The sequence below is a fragment of the Struthio camelus genome, chromosome 14 (genome assembly GCF_040807025.1).
Source record: "Struthio camelus isolate bStrCam1 chromosome 14, bStrCam1.hap1, whole genome shotgun sequence".
Taxonomy (NCBI): Eukaryota; Metazoa; Chordata; class Aves; order Struthioniformes; family Struthionidae; genus Struthio; species Struthio camelus.
Genome location: NC_090955.1, coordinates 15777852 through 15799695, shown reverse-complemented (window position 1 = coordinate 15799695; position 21844 = coordinate 15777852). Strand labels below are relative to the sequence as shown.

Genomic DNA, 21844 nt, shown 5'->3' with positions numbered 1-21844 from the left:
GATGAGATACATAGGGTTGCGATGAAATCACAGATACCAGATTCTTGACAGTGAGTAGCCACCATCTGAAGCCACTTATTACAGATACAATGTGTATACTGGAAAGATACTGTGAATACTGCAGGTTAACTTGGAAGAAGGAAGCACTTCAGTCTTCTGTATCTCCTTTAGCCAAGAGGTGATTGTCTATAGAAAACTAGGATGTAGCCTCTCTACAGTAATATTTCAATGAATTAAGCTCTGGGAGAAGTAGGATGATGAAAAAAGTGGAATAAGTTTCAGTTTTATTTAACAATTTATTTTTAGTGTTATGAGGGAAGAGAATATAAATTAATTGGTATATAAACATTGGTAAATTAATTAGAAGGATTGTAAATACCAACAGAGACCAAAAAAAGATTAAAAGATTTACACAGGTTAGAAACATGGATCCTAACTAACCCAAGTAGCTGGGAAAAAAAAAAAAAAAAAAAAAGCCCTGAGACACTAGTACTTCATTGAATAAAAGAAGGAAGTTAATTAAAAAGGTATAGCTTAGAGCAGTATTTCTGGGACATGGTTAGTAATAAAAGAAAACAAAAAACTGCTTTGTGGAGCACTACAAGCATTGCTGTTACTGGACTATACACAAGGAGACACGTGGTCCTTGTTCAAAATATTTTACAGCCCATACTAAGCAGACAGTGCACTTCTTGATGCATGAGAACCCAATCTGACTGTTGTTTTGGGAAAAGCGTCGTACAATGGACTTTAATAAGAAGCATGCGTTCTTTGGTTTTGTTGAATTTTTATTGAATGTTCATTCGTGTCTGGTGACTGAAATGTGTTAATTTTATGGGAGGACCTCTGAAGCAATTCAGATAGCATCATACAAAGCAGATTTTGTGTATGGATTAAATTCAGCCTGTTCTATTATCGCTTATTTGTTTTGTTTGTACTCTCACAAGGTCAAAACTCCTCCTATCGTCACCTGGAGTAAGCAGTACAGGATCTGCCCCTATATATGATATATTTAGCCAGAGAAAATTAAGTACTTGCCAATTCTAGACGCAACACCATTCAAGACAGTTCCTAAGGTCTTAACTTCCTTTGAAATCAAGGATTTCAGTAAGCATTTAGTTTTAAGCATAAGCTTAAATGCCATCTTGAATAGAAAAAGATCTATGCAGGCACTGAAGCATTTCCTTGAATTTGACTATATTAACACAAACAAATCCTTATTACTCAAGTTGAAGTCACTCTTCCTGAAAATGAGGCAAGAGCGTTACAGTGTGGATTAATTGAATTTGCATGTATACGCATCCTGTTATTCAAGGAGCTATAACTACAAGACAAGATTAGATGGTGCTTAACGTTCAGCACCAAAAACGTTTCTCAAGAACAGCCCAGATGGAAACACGAGCAGCCGCCGAGAGCACAGTTTGGGAGACGCCACCAAACGCGCCGATGATTCCCAAGCGCGGCATCACGACGTTCACTAGGGCTGCCGTGCAGAAACAGCGTTAAGCAGTCCAAAGCAAGCCCAGAAGAGCCTATCGAATTAAACTACTCCTTAAAGACAGTAAAAGTTAAAGAAGAACAACGCCCTACAAGAAAGCCGGCCCTCATCCGGCCGCCCCCGTGACAGGGCACCAACCGCCCGGGGGCCGAGGGCTCCTCACGGCTCCGGCGGGCCTCGCCGGCAGACAGGAGAGTTACTGCCCGCCGTGCGCCCTCCCCACCCTATCTGCTTCCCCTCGGCTTTTCTTTCTCGAAACCATACCAAAAAAAAAGAAAAAAAAGAGAGACAGAGAGAGAGAGAGAGACAGAGAGAGAGAGAGACAGAGAGAGAGAGAGACAGAGAGAGAGAGAGACAGAGAGAGAGAGAGACAGAGAGAGAGAGAGACAGAGAGAGAGAGAGACAGAGAGAACCAGCCACTTCGCCGGGAAAAGCGGCGGCTCCAGTCTCGATGCCGCAGAGCCCTCCCGGGCTGCCGCCCCGGCGACGCCCGCGCCGACGCTTCGCTCCCTGGGGGCGGCCGGCGGCGGCCCAGTTCGGCGCCAAGCGCCCCGCGCGGGCGGGACTCCATCCCCCACAACGCCTCGCTCGGCCGCACCCCGCAGTGTGCGAGGAGCCCATTGGCAAAGCGGCGCCTCCGCGGGAAACCTATCGTCTGCCGCCTCCTTGTGCGGGGGCAGCAACCGCCGCGCGCCGCGAGCCGAGCGGGCGACGGGGGCGGCGGTGGCCTGGCGCGCCCCCCGCTCGCAGACCGGGGGGGGGAAGAGCCATGAATCTGGGGTAAGGCGGGAGGGGAGGAGAAGAGAGGAGAGGGCGCGCTGGGCGAGCGGCGAGAGCCGCTTCCCCTGGCTGCGATGCGGCCGTGCCGAGGGAGGGGCTGCGCCAGCCCCTCGGGCCTGGGCCGCTCTGACAGGGCGCCCGCCGAGGCGCCAGCAGCCTCGCCCCGCCCGGGGGCGGTTAACGGTTGCGGAGCGCGCGAGCCACCTACGTGACCAAGGGGAGCGGATCACGCACCCCTCCTCCGGCAGGGCCCCCGGCGGGATTAGGAGGCGGTTTAGGCAGCGCGGAGACTCGGAGGCGCGGCTGAGCCCGTTTCAGGGCTGTGAGAGGACTGGCACCAGCCGCGAGCGCGAGCTCTCGGGCGCGTTTCCTCGGGTGGGAGTCGGCGCGCCGGTGTCCTGCCGCGGAGCTGCGGGGAGCGACGCCCCCGCGCTCAGCCGCCCTTCCCCCGGCGCGTCCCGCCCCGCTGCCCCTTCCTGCCTCGTGCTCCCGACACGACGGCGTTGAAAAACAAACCCAGATGCTCGGCCCTTCTTCGCTGCCTTAGGCTGTTTCAACCGCTGGAATTAGTCTCCGGCACTGCTGTGCTGCCGTGTTCATTAGCAAATATCGTGGGAATTGCATGCAAGTTTTAGATCATTTTTGGAAGGAAAGGCAACTTGAAGATAGGTGTTATTTTGATAACACCGAGAGCGTTTTTAAGATGAGTTTTCCTGAAGGTAATGCATAGAATACGGGAAATTATTTGGCTGTTTTACACACATACCTAACTGTAAAATTTAAAGAAATCACAACTAACACTTCCAACTTTTTCTTTTATCCCTGCAGTATAATTTGTTCTACTTAAAAAAAAATAGACTATTTTAGTTAAAGAGCTGAAAGAAAGCACAGTTACACAGTGTTTTCAGAATACTGTTCCTTGCTGTCATGAGCAATGCTAGAATTTAAGAAGATTTATTTAGCATTTTTTGTAGCACGCAGTTCATATTGTTAGATTATTAAGTTCATGAGGCAGGCGTATTGTTACAGATAACAACATAGAGTGGTGACTTCACTTTGAAGATTCATTTAGAAATATGCCAGTCTAAATTATAAACTCCAAAATTATAAGATGCTTTTTGAGAGCTTTTGATTTCTTGTATGAAATCATTTCTCATTTATGTAGAAAACTAGGATATGAAAGACCATCGGGACCAGCAGTGTATATGTGTGTGTGTGTATATATATATATAGTATTATGATAAAGTGGAATTTTATTTTTGCTATTAATATAAAAATCTTATCATTAGCAGGTACTTAACTGTTCAGATTTCTCTCTCTCTTGTTTTTACAGAGATGGTCTGAAGCTTGAAACTGAAATATTGGATGGAAAGCCTAGACTAATTTTGGCTTCTTACGGTATTTTTTTTTAATCATTTATCAAGTAATGTTTAAAGCTTCTTGAAGTTAAACTTAAGATCCAAACAGTATACATTTCAGCCTTATCAAAGTATCTTTAGGATTAGGAAGAACAGTTTGAAACTTTGAAGGATATTTGTGAATTGTGCAGCTTGTCACTGCTGTAGGTTGATATTAAACTGTGATTAGTCTGTCCATTAGTGAACAGAGCGCAAAAAGGCTCAACTCTTTGTACAGCCTAGCTTTCCAGTCACCAAAAAAAAAAAAAAGCTAAGTTGACCATTATAGATTGACAGACATAATTTGAGGATTTCAGTACCTTTGCTGTACTGTATTTACCAGGGAAAAAGAGGCTTAACAGCGCTCTGCTGAATGTACACAGAATTGCATCGTAGCAGTAGTTGCACAGCTGCAAACCAGTTCAGGTGATTAATAAACTCTAGTTCTTTTATTTATCATACATATGTTTATATACAAGCATGAATGCGCTTTCCCTAGCCATTCTATACAGCAGTCAGGATACAGAAATTCTGTTTAATGCCTTCTCACCTTTCTCTTTTTCTGCATCTGCTAGACAGCTGTCTAGTGAGGCATCATGGGATATTTTCTGAGTCGAGGAGGAATAGTAGTCTACCAGAAACAAAATGACACAACACCTCTGATGCAGCAGTGCTACAGCTTTCACTTTTTCTAACCATAGCTAGCCTCATTTGTAAGATGGGGCCAATGTACATTCTAGAGTGCTCTCTTATTGTAAAATAAAGCATTAGCTTTGGCTTTTAACTGGCCTTGGACAAGCAGTCTTCTCTAATAATTAACAAATTATGTTTATACAACTGATTTAAGGGGCAGTTTCTTTCATGGAATTTTTTCAAAAATTATATCATATTGCATTACTTCTGAATTTCCATGTTCTGCAATGTCAAATTCTGTGCATGGTTTTAGGGGCTAAAGTAGGATTATTTTGTAGTAGCTTAAGCTGCTATTTGAGATATTTTCTCTTTTACAGAGAAAAGAACAAAGATGATAACCCATAAACAGTACTTTGGAGTTCCCAGTGTTTAGATACCTCCTCGTTATGAAGGCAGTGGTCCTCTTTATATTTCTTTCTCATTTCCCCAGAGATGTGGTTTATATGCTGTGTAGAATTTCACCTTATTTGAATTCTTAATTGGCAGGAAGAAGTCAAAAAGTGACTTACTTGCTCAGATGGGGGCTCAGGGCCTGAGAGCCCAGTGAAACAGCCCCAAAACACACTTGCTGCTAAAAGAATATCAAAGTGCTGCAGGATTTAACGCCTGTCTTTATAGGACAGGAGTTTAGCATACTTCCAAGTTTAAAAATGTTTATCTAAATAGGGAACTATTAGTAATGGGGTTTTGCAGACTTTCAGAACAGTTAGCGTTCTCCAATGTCTGTAATCAGTCATAGGAAAAAAAAAAAAAAAAGTATAGGAGGTACCAAAGCCAAAACATGTGACAACCACTGCCAGAGCAATAAGCAGATAGTGCAGCTGAGGAAGCCTTGTTTTCTACAGATATGTCCCACTAAAACATCCCAGCTGTTCTCTCCCTTTTCCATTAGCCTTGTGTGCAGCGTTTTGTTTTTTGAATACTACCTTCCCTTTATTAATATTCTTTATCAATATATAAAGTATTATAATAAACAGTTTCAGAAATACGTAATATTTTTGAGATTGCCAGCTCTGTGTGTAATTTGGTTTACAAGACTGAGGAGTGTGTGTATTTCAGGGCCCGGGTAGGGGAAACAACAGATGGAGCAATTATGCAAGTGTTGTTTCTTTAGGACTTCAGTGATGAGGAGCAGGTTACCTTATATAGCAAGATGGCGTTGGATGCAGGGACTATCCTGGAAGGACATGACACAAAATAAATTGAAAAATCACAGTAAGAAAATGGTTAAAAATAAGCCCTTTGCACAGTGGTATCACTGACAAATGGAACAAATAGCAAGGCAAGATCAGACCGGCACAGTAGTTTTATTAGATCTGTATCCGACTGGACATAGTTACTGGACTATATCTGTCTAGTTGTTTTTCACCATGCTCTTGAAGCATGTATACTGAAATATATTTAAAACATAAGTAGTATAATTAATGATATAATAAATAATTAATATAAAATAATTGGGGTGGATGTTATGGGGGAAAAGTTCTTTGTCCTGCCTTCCAAAGACAAGCAAAGGTTAAGGATCTGTCAGGATCTGTTTTTCAGGAGGAAGTTGTGATTAAACACCTCTTTCACACGTTTGTGTTTGTTTCCCCAATAGGTAAATCAAAACCTGCAGTGAAGGTAAGTGGAAGATTAACTGTGTATGTTCTAACAACAAAGTTTACTAGTTAATTTATTCACATAGAAAATTGAGAACACATTTGAAGTGTCTCAATATTTGGAATCAGCGAAGTTTACGAAAAATGAATGTGTATTTCTCCAGTTTCATGACAGCTGTTAAAAAGAATGAATTTAAAGTTCTATGAATTAACCTTTGGAAAATGCTTCAGCTTAGTTTGCCAAGAAGTTACAGCAGTACAAGGAATCACTTAAATGATAAGTTTAACAGATCTCAGAGGAACTCTGGAAAAACACGCTATTGAAGTGTGTTCAAGTCTCTCCTCAGTGGTCCAGGCTGTTTCTTTCTGACTAAGTTGGAATGAAGGCAGAGGGAGGGAAGTGAGAAAGCAGGAAAAGGTTTCAATACATAGGAGAAAATTACAGTTGTGCATAAAGGACCTTGAGAAAGACAACATCATTTAGGACAGAATGGAAGAATAGAGATTTAATTAGTACTGGCTGTATGGTGAGAGTAGGCTTATTTGAAGCCATGCTTCAGAAATACCAAAGCAAAGGAGTGAATGTTTGAATTTTTAACGTTATGCTACATAAAGCTAGTTTTCATACTCGTGCTTTTAAGCATTCAAATTTAGGTGCCGTATCCCTCTTCTAAGGTATTTCGTTAGTTTTTACTGAATTAGTTTCTGTTGATGTAACAGAGAGGAAGAAGTAACACTTTAACTGTTGCTTCATTCTCAAGTTTTTTTTACCTGTGAGAAGTTATTAACTTGCTTAATAGTGTATTAATATTACTATATGGTGTAATCTTACTATTTTAACAGATGGGTAATAAAGCCAGAGTCCCTAAACATGCCTTGAGAATAAGGCACACTGGGCATGTGTCGAGGTCAACACAGAATCAGATCAAGCATGAAAACTTAACAAAACCGAGGAGCGAATCAAGTTTATCAATGACAAAAGGTGAAAAAGTGCAAATAACTGCAAATAACTCCTCTCATGAAGCCCCAAATGAAGATCACACTTTGATTTTCCAAAGAGATAACACAAGCAGAAAGCTTGATTCAGAGAATCTTAATATTGTTAAAAAAAGTAAACAGAAAGTGCAAACTCCACATACATCAACTGAAGACCTAAGAAGTAGTTTGGTGTGTTTAACACAAGAGCAGCTTGAACGGATTTTGATGACTGTAAAAGAAGGAACTAGAAGCGTTTCTGAAGTTCATAACGAAAAGCAAGAGGAAATGGGTAAGATGCATCTTGCTGCAGAAGCGTTGTCTTAAGATGGTTGAATAAGTTAGTATCACAGGAAGAAAGCAAAACGTGAAAGCTGAACTTTTGAGTTCGTAATTTAAGGTTATTTGTAGGCTGCAGAGATGTTACTCTTAAATGATCTCAGACAAAATACTGTTCTTACGGTTGTAAAATTGCCTGCGGTTGTTAGAAACCAAGCATTCGATAATTTTTAACAGTAAAAAGTAAGGATTGCTTGATAGTATTCCAGTACTTTGAAGAACAGAATGGCTAGCAACCCTCAAGATTTGGTGCAGAAATGAACCATTTTACATTAGGGAAAACCCTTCAACATGTAGGACTCCGCTATACTCTTAGCGTTCAGAGTTCAAAAAAAAAAAAAAAACACCCCACACCTAAAAGAAAACTAGTATACAGAGTACTTCAAACAGATAGGCCTTTCTGGTTTTGTGAAGAGTTCCAGTATTGCTATGCCTCTCAAAAGCAGTTGTGCCATTTTCCTCTGAGCCTAAGATGTAACGTGCATCTTTTTGCCTAGTTAGCAATATTAATGACAAGTAGTTAGTTTTGCAATTCTTGCACTCACAAGCATGAGAACTGTTAATATATCTTGTATTGTATTGTTTCTCCTGTTTGTGGACCTGCGGAGGCCTCGTCTTTGTCACCAAGAACAAGACACACTGCAGTTGAGTAATTACCAGAGTCACCAAAATCTCAGCTCTCTTGTAGGCATACAAGCAAGGTTGAAAACGGTTTTGCTAAATAGCAAGGAAATTGCAAGTTTCTGCTGTTATTAAAGTATTTACTGAATGCTGAAGAAAGTTTAGCAGGCATATGTGTACCTATCACATACATTGTCTACGGCTTCAAAGACCTAAATACAAATTTAAATTCTACTGCAGCTGCTAATGAGGCATCAGAGGAAAACACTATGGCACTGCTCCAAAAAGCCGGTGAAGATGAAGCTAACTCCAATTCAAGCAGGAAACAAGAAGCACATCCACACCCAGGAGAGAAAGTTGTTATGTATGTAGAGCCGTACTATTGATTGTCTACAAAAATTGTGTCTGCAATAGAGATTCTTATTTATAATCATAGTAAGAATCTCTTTAATCAGTAACTATAAGATTACCTGTAAAATTAACAGATCAGCTTTTAAGGTAAAATAATTTTTTCCTCCCTCTTCTCTAGAAAGAATTCTTGGAAACCTGCTGACATGTTTAGTACCTTGGGTGAAAGAGAAGTGGATAAAGCCTTATTAGAAATCAAAAAGACCCAATGGAAGAAGGAATTAGGTATCTGTAATATCCAGAATATATTTTTGATCAGTTTATTATGCTTAAGTAACAAGACGTCAAGAAACCTTGCATTCCTTATGCTCTTACAAATTTACTTATATCAGCGTAGTGCTACAAATTAGAAAACTATGTACTTTTATCAGCCGCCAGGACAGACCAGGACTCCCAAATTTCAAAATTCTACTCAAAGAACCACCCTACCCTTATTTCTTTCATAAAACTTCTCTTAACCAAAGCACAGTAATAAGTATTTGCATTCATTTATGCTTCATATTTCAGGAACGTATACAAGCTATTGTCAGATTCTTCCAGTTCTTGATAGCCATCATTGACAAATGAGTTTGTTTATTTTAAGGGGAAGCATCACCTAATCTACAAGCATGACTGAATATAGCAAATTACAATTGAATCAATATGCACCCTTGCCCCATCATCAACTGGAGGGGGCAAGGAGGAACCTCTGTAGAAGACGAGAACGTTTAATGCAGTAGGAAAGCCACTTTGTTTATTTATATTTAGACTTGCATGCGCACCATCTGGTTTCAGGGTTTGATTCTGCATTGTCAATAGCTTTGCTTCCATGTAAAATTCCATTTGTTTTAGTAATATCCTAATAGCCCAAGACTGGTGTAAAACAGGGAGAATTTATTTACTTACTTGGTTATTTGTGACAGTTTACTCCATTCTCCTGGGTTGTTGGTAAACTTTCACTGTTTTGTAGTCTTCTCAGAGAGACTACCCAATTACCAGAGACTCATTAGCCATCCTATCTAGGAGCAAAGTCATCTTCAGACTGACACGTCAGGCAGTTGCAACTTTCCCTTGTAATCCATTTTACAGTCAGAATTATAAGGTAGATTATGCACTGTTTTTTCTGAAATGCCGTTACCTGTCTATATTAGGAACTCTTACTAGAGTTTGTTTTTGAAGATGAACAGGTAGCTCTGAAGAAGAAACTGAAAGAAACTTTGGAGGGAGAGGTGGGTTATTTCTGGGAGAAACCTGCCAGTGATAAACCCTATTCAGAAAAAATGGGAACAGCTGACCCAGATAAGGTAAGCTAGCAGTAAGCACAAAAGAGCACACAGTTTTCTCAGCACTGTTCCAGAGCTGTGGAACTTTTAATTTATACAGTATTTTATTTCTGCATGGATTGTGTTTACTGGAAACGTCAGTGCTCAGTTTTAAGCTCTGTCGTGGTGTGAAGTGCTGTGAAAGCAGCTCTTCATATCACACTTGCTCCAAATTGTAGCCTTGCATATTAAGACTTTGTAGTATGAAGAACCCATTTGTGCCCTTCCATGCCGATTCCTACCTAAAAGGAGCAAATCTTTTCCAGTTCCATTTTGGCGAATAGTAACGTAATTATTTCCATTGTTCATTATTTTTCTCCAATACATTTGATTGTTTACATTATAAGGCATATCAATTTGGCTTTCACTGTCACCAGCCTGCTATCACTCTGAAAGTGCTGTGTGAGAGATAAATATACTCAGATAAGAGTGCTTCTCCTGTGGAACTGATTGCTATTAAACAGAGGTTAGGGTTGTAGCTGCTGTCAGTTACTACAGTAAAAGCAAATTGCTTGTGTGACCTGTTCAGCATTCCTAGAAACTTAACTATTCTCAGCCCTATAAGAATTTGTCTCACTCCACATAAGAAATATTGACTTCATAACTACAAGTTTTGGCTTAAGTTTTAATGAATAGCAGCTTTTAGAAGTATAATTTATTATTTTAATATATGTTAAAGGCTATTTGGCAAAACAGGACAGCTAAATAAGTCTTAAACCATAACAGTCACTTTATTTGCAGACAATGTTTCCAGCTGATTCGGTTATCACTACTGACGAAAACTGTGTCTGTAGAACTATTTTAACCACAGAGGCTAATGAAGTTCCACTCAGTGTGTCAAGAGGTCCGACTGGACAGCGTTCCGATTTCAGTTCTTCTGACTTACCAGCTGTCAGTTACACAGCGCTTGTGTTAGGGGTAAGATTTAAATTGCATGCAGTTTGTTGTTGATTTAACAGGTGTATATCTTCAGTAGTTCTTTTAAATCAGAATAATTCAGTAGACTTTGTCCTTTTGACTCTCTAGAGTACTGTGCCTGAATGAATGTTTTTCCAAGTAATGACACTTTGAAGACTGAGCATTTTCAGGGCTGGCATGAAGAACAGTCTTAGAGGTGTAAACTGAAGTATTACATAGCTTTTAGGCATAGATTAAAGAAATAGAGAAATGGGAACCTATTGGAAATAGAAGACCACGTTAAAAGGTATTGATTGGATAAGGTTCACGAAGTAATTTTTCAGTTATGGCTGGTAGATAAATGATAAGAGGGATGATTTTTGCCCGATAGCATTGAAAACTGTCCGTGCAGCTGGAGTATAAAGTTGTTAAACACCACTGATACCCATACCTAAGCAGGAACAGAAGAAAGAAGATAGAGTCCAGAATTCACCTGAAACAGATCAGTACTAATTAGATCATACGGCTGAATCTGCTTGGAGCACAGACTGAGCAGTGAGCCATAGCAAGCAGGAAGACGAAGGGATTTTTATTCCCATTGTATACAATCAGGTTGTTCAGAGGGAGAGGCTGATAGTTCAAGACAGAATAATAGTTAAAGATTGCCTTATTTAGTATCTTTGTTACAACTGAAGCATTGTTATAGAACAGTCGAGACAGTTGCCATAGTTACAAATTCATATTCATTGCTTTTGCAAAAATAGCAGCCCGGTTATGCCTGGTAAGTGAAGACAAAATTTTCTGCCTAGTCTTTCTGTGGCTATACAAGGCGCTAACGTTTTGGTACGACTAAGAGACTATTTATCCTGTTTCAGGAAGCTACACCACAGGAGCAACCTTTAAGTGCTCTGAAGCACGAGCAACAGAAAAAGCGGCTTGAAGAGCTGGACAAACAGAAGGAAGAAGCTAAGCTACGAAAAATAGAAGGAAAACTAAATTTATCAAAGGTACCTGCAGTTTAGGGCTTTCTGGAATAAGGAAAAGCCTTCATTACATCAGCTTTTCTTTCTCCCCCCACCCCCCAATCAAGCTGTAGTTCATGAGGTCTTTAAAAGAAGGTCCACCAGAGATATTTTTTTTGGGGGGGGGGGGGTAAGGTAAAAAGAAGTGGGTGAACTCAGCCAGTTCTGAGTTTTCTTTTTCTAATGCCTCTTCTTTCAAGACATAACAGCAAGTTCATTGGTATTCATTGAAGAGAACTAAATAGACTCCATTAGAAACCCAGGCTGCAAGATCACTTACAGGTGATGAGAAAGTACTTGCACTTGGTACACCACAGCTGAGATTTCTTTTCTAGATTACAAAAACTAGTTCTCTTCTCTGAAGAGTTCCTTCCATAGGGCTTGTCTGGCTCTTTTAAGGAAACTTGTATGCAACTGTCCAATGATTCAGTTGTCTGATGTAACTTCAGGTTCATCCCTAACAATTAGCTGTGTTTTCAGGTCTCATTAACGCTCTGTTTGTTTTGTTGCTGTCATAGCATCTAATTCAAATCAATTTTGTTACACCTCTGAGACACAAGGATGAAATTTTAGACATAAAGAACTAGTGACAAAATTGCTTTTACCTATAACGTGTTCCGGTTTTCACCTTAAGTCCTTAGGACTTTCTTAACGAAACACTCGGCCAATAGCTTTTCCAGTATTTGGACGGCAAAGGACAGCCTGCCCTGCGTCTCATTTGATGTGTAGAGACCTTGCTGCAGAGATAAAAACATTGGTGGTGTTACTGGGTTTTTTTCCTCCCCTTACAGAGTGAAAGCATTAGGTTTCGGAAGGTGTTGTAGAGGCAGTGGCCAGACGCTACTTTGTAAAAAGAAATTTTCAGTAAATTTCAGAAAGAAATGAGAAAGGAGGAGGAAAGGGAAAGTTAGAGACAATTGCCATGTGTGACAGTGGTGGTCAAATTCCATTTATGGAAACTGTTTTTGGGGGGGGGGGGAGGAAGAGTACACACACTGTTATGAAACATGGGTTTTTTAAATACTTGTACTCCCAAAGATATTGAAGAAAATAGTCTTACCTTTCTTCCCTTTGGTTTTCCAGGCTGTTGAATGTAGGTCTCTTATGCTGGATCTAGAAGCAATCTGTTGCCAATACAATTGCTTTGCAGGTAGAGCTATTAATAGTGCCGCTACAGCCAAAAACGGCCAAGATAGCTTTTATCCTTGGAAGTTTTTCATACAGAAGCTCATTATTTGCCAGACTTCGCATGCGTAAATATGAAGACCTGCCAGAATGAAGCCTGGACAGAAGGACAGCATTCATTCTTTAGTCTGTCCTGATATGACTAGACATATGACTAGGGAAATTCCTGACCCAATTTTCTAATCTAGTATTTTTCTCTACTGTGGAACTAACATCCATAAAACAAAGCCAGTTTCTTTTCCTGTTTCTTTGGATTACTATTATGCTGATAAGGACTTACTGATGTCATTGCTTTTCATAACTAGACTGGCATTCTTGGAGTCTTCATTGAGGGAACCATAGGGTTCATTTTATGCTCCTCCTTGTCTGCCCCCCCATCCACCCTGTTCTGTAATATTACTAAGCAAGAATCTGCCCAAAATGATCTTTCACAGCCTGTGGCCTTCAGAATTAGAAAGCTAAGTTTTTTTTTTTTTTTTTAAACTCTCAGCTGAACCATTTACAGGTTTTGATACAGCAGTTAATTCCTTGGACAGAAATTCTTAATTTTAATTCCAGAATTTATCATGCCATAATAGCACTTCCCCTATCGAGCCCCTCTCCCCCCAAAAACCCTTGTTGCCAAGACTGGTTACCTGCTTACACATAACCTAAGCCTCCCCCTCCCCCAGCTTGCTGAAGGAATTGGATCACTTTTACAAAGGGGGCTTTGTACCTGTGAAAGGAACGCAGGTGTGAAACATTCCATCATTATCTGCCTTGTTTTCTAATTTGATGTCTTTGTGGTGGAGAGATGGTTGCAGTCACCAATGAGCAGTCTGACAGTAACTTCACTTCCAACCCTTTTGTGAAGGGAAGTTTCATGCATTTAATCTTGTTTTCTTAAGTGTCCTTTTTTTTTCTGGTTTTGTGTTATACTCTCACCCCTTTTGTATATTACACCACAGATTTGCATAACAATAAAATACATTTCCCTGCTACTCTGATCTGGTCTTTCACCATAGAATATACAAAGGGGAGGCAAAACTCAAGGATCAGGAAGAAGAATCTTTTGGATTCTTTTTGGATTCTTTTGGGTTTTGGACTGTGTTTTTCTTGCTCTTTAAAAATAGTTGTAAAACATTTCTGACAGAAGGGAAATTGTCTTTGAGGGAAGTACTCGCAGAAACCCTTAAATAGATGTGTTAGTAGAAGGCAAATTTTGATAGAGCTATTCTGTAGTCCCTCCAGAGAAGCCTTCTAGTGAAAACCTTCTCTGTACCTATAGTAGAAGAAGCTCCCTTAGGTAAAACCTTAATCCTTTTGATTATGGTGTATTAGAATGCCCAGTTGCCAACACTGAATCAAACAAAATAAGTTCAGGTGGAGCAGGAAGAAGAGAGATTTAAATCCGGGATGTCACCTCTATGAAAATTATAGGTATTTCCCTAAGATAGGATTTTTTTGTGTTTAATTTAAAATAATGGTTGGTGTAGGTGGAAAAGATTCTGAAAAAAAGGCTTATTTTATAACAGGCAGGCCTGTCCAGCTGAAAATGGGAAATTAGAGAAGTAAATAGTAGTATCTCTGATGTAAAGGTATGCCCACAGGTAGTGCATAATATATATAATATGACATAATAATATGTCCAAAGCAAAATAATCCTGCTGCGATCCAGAGTTAAAATGGAAGGGATACATGTGGGACAGGGTAAAAGATGCCATATGTTTGTGTTTGTTAATAGAGAGGGCATATGTACATAGCAAGAGCTGAGTGGTCAGGACACTGACAAGTCAGTCCAGCAGTCTGCAGTACTGTTAGAAAAAAAAAAAAAAATTATGAAATGGATTAGTAATACAAATTGAAAAAGCAGTACTGAAAAGCCTGAATTCCAGCTTTTTTTTTTGTTTTACTTTCGATATTAATTTATTTTTTGCACTTCCTAGTTATCGAGGGTTTTTTGCTGAAAATATAGTATTGATATGTTGTTGCTGATGAAGTATATTGATCAGCAGTACGCTTTCTGATTTGACTTATATTTTAACAACAAACTGAGTGACTTCTGTTTTCGCATTCAGGGAATTAACTAAACTACTGTATGTATTATAGCTAATAGAGCTTTTCAAATGCTCCTATGGTACAAAACGTGTATTGTCTAACTATGTTGTTTAACTTATGTAAAGTTTACATACTTTACATAAACAGTGTAATTGAGTTGATTTCCATTTTTTGTTGCTTCGTATTCATTTAGGCTGAAGAGCATGACAGATGGGCAATGCATTTTGATTCTTTAAACCACCTTAATGCTAATGCACAACACCCCTTAAATGGAATGTACAAAAAGCAGCCTGAAATTCTTTGCCTGTCATCTGGTCCTAAGGAGCTGACTGCTTTTGTTCACCCTTTTTCACCTTCAGCTTTAGGCAACCTCACGCCCTCAAAGGTGGGAAATGCAGAAAAAGCTGCTAAAAACAGTCCTTTGGAACACGGTCAGAAAGTCAGGTGAGTGAGCTTTGTAAGGATAATCATCTTCCCAGTGAGGTAATTTCTGATATCTCCTTAGAGATTAAAAAATATTTGAAAAACATTCTGTAAATCTGATCTATGAATCTTATTCATTTGGCTTTTGCTGGTTTCAGAAATAATTGTTTCAGTTTCGGAGATGACACAGGTGTTTATATTGTTCATTAAAGTTTACTGCAAATAATAATATTTTGTTCTTACTACAATGAATTTCATAATAGCAAATTTATACAATCTGATAGCCTGAATATGAAAATATAACTTGAAATCTGACTGAGACTTGTAATTAAGAAAGGTTTTAGGTTTTTTTTTTTTTTTAATTTCAAATGTTTCTTTGTTCACAGTTTCCTTCGTTCAATGACAGCTCTCCTGGATCCTGCACAGATTGAAGAGAGAGATAGGCGGCGACAGAAACAGTTAGAACATCAGGTAAGCTTCTGTTTTAAACTCTAATGCTATTTTAATGAGAAGAATGAATGAAAGGAAGTGTTGTGACATGAACAATACATGAGATTTAATATCAGAATCCAGTTAGACAGTTGACTTTTATGCTTCGGATTACATGCTTACAATTTTTTAACAGTATTTCACTTAGTTATATTTTTACAGTTTTCTTTTAATATTTGTACAGAGTTGATTGATAGGCTTTCTGTGATTAAATTCTTGCCTCAAAAAAAGTACAGCAGTCTTTAGAGCTGGTTTGTGTGTATCTTTTCTTCAGTCTACCCTGATCAGTAGGACCGATATTTGGAGACGCCCAAACTGTGAATTTTTAAATTTTATCATCTACTTTACTGTCACATATATTACTTTACAGGACTCTGTATGTATATCATGAAGATGTCCCTAGGGCAATGTAAAGAAGTCTTATTAGAAATGTAATGAGCCTGTTACTGGTCAAATTGTTATTCTTTCTAGATCAAATACAATACATAAGCCAAAAATCAGACCACTGGTTTTTTTCATGAAAAACAGCACTATTCACAGCACTATTGAAAACATAGACAGCTGCTTCCTTTGTATCTCAGCATGGTATCTTCAGACTGCTTTTTTGGGCTGGTGGTTCTTTCATAGAAATGATAAGGCGACTACCTATCTTTTGAGAAATTGAAAAAAAGTCTTTGAAATACTTTTTAGTTAGTGGAATAGCTATTTTATGTTTATTTAAATATGCATATATATGTGTATGTATGTGTATATGTGTGTGTGCGTAGTAACTAGCTAGACAGCTGTTTTCCCTAGTGCTGAATGTCACACAAACTAATAAATTCTCTTGATCTTTTGATTCTTAAAAAAAATCCGATTATTATACACACCCACCCACGCCCAACACCCTCTTTTGAAGGTATATGGGTTACTAGCTTGTAATAGATACCTTTTACATTATGTGTTTTAACTTTACTTTTTTAATGATAATACTAGAAAGCAATAATGGCTCAAGTAGAAGAAAAGAGGAAGAAGAAACAACTGGAGGAAGAGCAGAGAAGATGGGAAGAACAAGAGGAAGAACAGCGTCTAGCACGAGAAAGAGAACTAATGCAGAAACAGTTTGAAGAAGATATGCTGAAACAAAAACAAAAGGAAGTGGGTTTGTGTGTTTTGTTTAGTGCAAATAAATTGAGAACTTTTTACTGGCTTGTCTGTACCTAGTAAAATTAGATATTGTGAACAGCGGTAAGACCCATGAGGTAATCACTGCCGAAATACTGTTTTTATATACTTACTATTTTTAACTGCAGTGAAAGGTGACATATTTTGAAGCTACGCAGGGGATTTTGTCACATCTCCATTAGAATTAATATAATTATTATAACATATGGAAAAATCTCCTTCCAAGCTTCAAAATGGTAATTAGGCTTAGAGTTACAGAACTCATAGTCTGTGATAATGTTAGTTTTTGAGAAAAATAGTGTTTTTTCTTCACTTTAGAAATGGTGCTGCTTCATCTTTTTGAAAAATTAAAGCTACCTGAACTTTAGACATTTGAAACTGCAATATGTTTCCTTAGTCAATATACTTATAATTACATACTAATTTAAGGCAGGTTTCTTCTTTTGGACAAGGCCCTTTTCAGGAAGAGAAATGGGTAAGAACTGGCAAAAATGCAATTGTAGTTTAAAACAATGCAGACGTGATTAATAATTTTAAATACAACAAAGTGACATGCCCCGACATACGTGATCATGTTATTTGTCTTAGTAACTTGATTTTCAGCTGTGTGAGTACCATGAGCTGGTATCTGACTGAGTGAGCTTTTACTCTGGATTAAAGATTTTTTCAGAATATATTTTGGAAAAGTCATTTAAAATAAAAATCAAGGGCATGTTCTACAGGTTTTTCCTCTGTAACTTCACAAAGCTGTACACACTGATCTTATTTTAAAATTACAGTGTAAAAGTACATTTTTTGACCTTGTAAGTACGCGCTTTGCGTTTGTATACAGTCTTACCTCTTGCAGACGCATCTGTAGAAGGGGCAAAACAGAGGTTAAAGGCTCATCTGATGTTTTACTTTTCTCTTTTTGCACAGTAGTAGCTATTAGTGTTTCCTTCATTTCTGGAACATTAGGAGAATTCCATGTCGCAAGATGGTGACACACCCTCCTCTAGGGGCTGCAAAAATACTGGATCGCTGATTTCTCTGCATTTGCTGGCGGGAGAGAGATAGCATCTGCCTATAGATACTGGAAAAAACTGCTAAAATTTGGGAAGTTCTCTTTCTCTGTAATAGTTCAGCCCCTTCAACATACATCCTGCTCTCAGTTGTTTTCCTTTCTACCTGCAAATGCAATAGGAAGTGGGGATGAGATGGTAACATAGTCTTTTGGAGACTAAGATTTTGGAGCGGGGAAAAAACTACTGTGTAGAGAGAATAAAAGTTTGGAAAGGAGATACTCCTTGGCCTGGTCTCCTGCACCTTAAATCCATGGAGTCTAAGAACTATAACCCTCAGATTTAGGGATGTTTTGCCTTAATTAGGGAGGCTTCTACTGCCTCCTTTCTGCAGAACTAGGAGGAAGGAAAAAAAAAATATATATATATATATTTTTTTTAATCCTGGCTTCTTTTATTTCATTTAAACCACATGATACAGGAAGTCATAGATGGATCAAATCAGATGGCATTTAGGAAAACATATTTACTGGAAAAGAGAATTATATATGCAAATAATTATAAGGAGCTAAATGATGGTCATTTAATGCTAGGCTCGAACATCTTTTAATAGCATAGCAGCAACTCTGATTTTATATTCATAAAAAAGTTCAATATTAAGAATTGCATCTCATCAACTAGTTTAAAAAACAGCTTTATCCAAAATAAGAATATATGTCAACCTTAGCGATTACATGGAGATTAATTAATCCTATTTATCTTACTCTCAAAATAAATGATCACATGTGTTTACTTTTTTATTATAGGAACTCATGACTCTTAAAACAAAGGAGCTCTATCAGACAATGCAGAAAGCGCAGGAATTAGCCCAGAGATTAAAACAAGAACAGCGCATTCGAGACTTGGCACAGAAAGGACATGACATTTCAAAACTTCAGAAGAATCTTGGTGGTGGCAAGTACCAACCTTTTCATATTCCGTTTGCCTGTTCTTTCGGTATTTGCATGGGAGTTGAGGGGTTTTTTTTGCCAGTCAAAAATGTCTGCATTTGTAATAGGAACAGAAACTGCTCCTTTGCTTCAGGAACCACATTTCATTTCAGCTTATGTAAAGAGCCTTCTGAACAAGTATCAGTGATAACTAATATTGAGACTACGGTGTTTTATTAAGCTTCAAATAGTACATTATGTAAAGGAAGAAATACAAGGAAATTACCAGAAACGCATAGGAAATATTTAGACCTAAGTACTGTCAGCTTGATTTTCAACGAAACAAGGAGAGCAGTAGGCTCTGAATCAGATAGTTCTCAGTCTTTTGCTCTGAATTCTAAAACCACAATAGTGTGATAACTTGATAGCATGGTTTAAACAGAACATAAATAAAATTGTTTCATTTAGTAATGTATTTATTTTTAGGTGATACTGTATTTGAAAGTTATAATACTGGCGTTTCACATCAAAGTCAAAAGTTTTCTGATGACGTTAACAGTGAAGTTGATCAGCAGACTTCTCCTCGGAAAGACACTGCCGTACAGACAGGTATGCAGCCCTTAAATTTAATTATTCTGTGTACCTAATAAAAGTGGGACAGCATGTTTGTGTAACATAAGCTATAGAGCCAAATCACGGTCATTCAGAATGGAATAAAACTAGAAAGAAATACTTGGACAGACACAAGCATGTTAGATTATCACAAGTAAAATATTATCAGCAATTTCAGTTAATACTGAGATGTAAAAGTCAGCAGAGAGAGCTTTCTTTAGATTTGTGAAAAAGGCTTCCTCAGCTGCTTGCTAACACTAATTACATTCTAAATACATGATACGTTTATGTAGTTGTTCTCTACCTGTTACAAATTAAAATCAGCCAGTCTGAAGTAGAGTTCTGGCTTAGAGTCATGGCCACAAGCCATGTAGAACTAAATTTAGTAAGGCGTTTTAGCATATACTGCAGTATTCTTCAGGGCGAGTGTTCGCAGGCTTGAGTAACATGCTGGCTTGGGTTCCTAGCGAATCCACAAATATATTAGCAGAAACATTATCAATAAACCTGGAATTAAAAAACAGAAAAGCTGAGACTTTGCATTCAAACAAGTAGAAAAGCTTTCTAAAATTCCTGTTAAACACCCCCAAAAAATTGTAGGTGCATCTAAATCGTCTTCCTTCCAGCCTTTATCCTGATTATATAGCGCACCATTAAGAAACCCAGATCAACTTAATCTGTATCTGTTAAAGTCATAGATGAGGTCTGTAGGAGCAGATTTAGCGGAAACATACAGTCGCTATATGCCTTGTATTTAGAAGTGGCTTGGATTTGTTAACTTCCCGTCACTTGAGAAGTGAAAGCTTTGTTTCGTGGCTGTTTGGATAAGCAAAAGTAGTATTATTGGTTTTAACAGTGCTGACAGAAATACTACTGAAAAATTTGGAAAGGATAGAAATTAAATAGTATTTTTGTGTATCCCTCATAATATAGAAGGAAACTGGATTGTTAGTAGCTTAAAAACCTGAACAAAGTATGTCTACTGGAAGACAAGGATTGGGAAAGTACGTTATTCCCAGTACCACTGTGGATATGACCAAACCATAGCATGCTAAATAATTAAGTAGAAGCTATACTTTGTTCTTTATCACTGGCTACCGAGACAAAAACTGAACTCTCCATTTTAAGATAATGTAATTTCCTTTTACTTAAATTTTATTTTATAGTGACTTGATTTTGTTCTGCAATCTTTTTTCTCTGGTTATTGAGTTTTCTTCTACTTCCACCCCATGAATAATAAAAAACATTATAAGATTGTAACAACCACTTTTTGAAGACAATCAGTAATGATTGATATGCAGACAGAAGTCAAACAAGTTATTCAAACAGCTTAGCTAAGAGTTAAAATATAATTTTTTTTAGATGACTTTAATACATCAGCATATGCTGAAGAAAGAACTGTGTGTTGCGGATCACCTGATATTTCCATAGAATATAAAGAAACCTCTAACAGCAAAAAATACCAGAAAGAAATGCAGTATACAGATAAAAATACAATTGCAGAAAAAGGGAACGATGGCATTTACAATGATCCGTATGAACAATTTGCAAGAAAAGACAGACAAGTTAAACCTATGGAAAAGTGTGGCAAAAGACCTGACTGGAACATAAACAAACCTGGGAAAAGATACATTCCAGCATCAGAAAGATACCCTAAACAGCTACAGAAACAAAGGGAAGAAAACAAAGTAAGACGACAAATGGAGCTGCTGCATTTGGTAGAAAGAAATACCCCTGGGAATCTCTGCCAAAAGAAGGGTAGTTCTTCAGACAGGTCTCCCTCACCTCATCAAGAAATAAATAGGAAGAATAAGGGACATACAGTCAGAAAGGTAACTATTTGGTATTTGACAACAATGATGTGTATTTTTACGACTGTTGTCTCACTCAGTTCCGTCTGGACAGAAATTCAGTTATGTAAGCATTTTGCCATTACTGCGCTTTGGGTGAAGAACAGTGTTAGAGTAATGTTTTGAACATTATGATCAGAAGAATTTATACGTTTTTTTTTTCTGACTTGCGTTTTGATGTTACTTGAATCTCTGAGTTGCATTTTGATGTTACTTGAATCCTCCAAAGCTTTTATTCTCTTTGACTTATTTGTTATCATTGATTCATTATGTAAAGTGGGATCTTCATTGAAAGCAATGTACAGGATAGAATGATATCACTGACTTGCTGTTTTCTGTCCTGTCAGCTGTACACTGTGGTGATAGTTGATGGATAGGAATATCTTTAGAAAAAAACCAAACCAGACCAAAACAGAAACGACTACTGAGGATGCACTCTGTTGTCATAACAATGCATAATTAGTGGAATCTTTTCTTTCTCTTCTATTTGCAGTAAGCACGTACCAGCGTAGCCTATCGCTGGAAAAACAACAACTTTCATTTAAAGAAAACACTTATCAAGTATATTTCTCTCTCTCTCTCTCTCTCTCTGTGTACATAAATATATCACCTCACTGTAGGAAAA

General features: G+C 38.2%; 2 protein-coding genes across 14 annotated transcripts in view; one reads left to right on the top strand and one right to left on the bottom strand.

The window, feature by feature from the left end:
* Positions 1-2122: 2122 nt before the first annotated feature.
* CCDC66 (coiled-coil domain containing 66) overlaps positions 2123-21844 on the top strand; it is a 40404-nt gene continuing 20682 nt past the window's right edge. For 5 of the 12 annotated variants that reach the window (XR_011134565.1, XM_068907554.1, XM_068907555.1 and 2 more), the window contains exons 1-15: positions 2129-2278; positions 3612-3676; positions 5897-5988; positions 6810-7233; positions 8142-8265; positions 8431-8534; positions 9468-9592; positions 10337-10528; positions 11383-11514; positions 14945-15195; positions 15561-15645; positions 16639-16800; positions 18635-18782; positions 19244-19366; positions 20732-21201. Coding sequence is in view for 11 of the 12 variants with exons in the window: in XM_068907554.1 (XP_068763655.1) it covers positions 2268-2278; positions 3612-3676; positions 5897-5988; positions 6810-7233; positions 8142-8265; positions 8431-8534; positions 9468-9592; positions 10337-10528; positions 11383-11514; positions 14945-15195; positions 15561-15645; positions 16639-16800; positions 18635-18782; positions 19244-19366; positions 20732-21201 (2508 nt within the window). In the remaining variant the exon portion in view is untranslated. Of the gene's footprint in view, positions 2279-2849; positions 2998-3611; positions 3677-5896; positions 5989-6809; positions 7234-8141; positions 8266-8430; positions 8535-9467; positions 9593-10336; positions 10529-11382; positions 11515-14944; positions 15196-15560; positions 15646-16638; positions 16801-18634; positions 18783-19243; positions 19367-20731; positions 21202-21844 lie in introns of those variants that run through there. The other 7 variants (XM_068907559.1, XM_068907558.1, XM_068907557.1 and 4 more) reach the window with 6 other exon arrangements.
* Positions 19376-21844, bottom strand: part of TASOR (transcription activation suppressor) — a 45170-nt gene continuing 42701 nt past the window's right edge. The window contains exon 26 of one of the 2 annotated variants that reach the window (XR_011134560.1): positions 19376-19876. The gene's annotated coding sequence lies outside the window, so the exon portion shown is untranslated. The remainder of the gene's footprint in view (positions 19877-21844) is intronic. The other variant, XR_011134563.1, reaches the window with a different exon arrangement.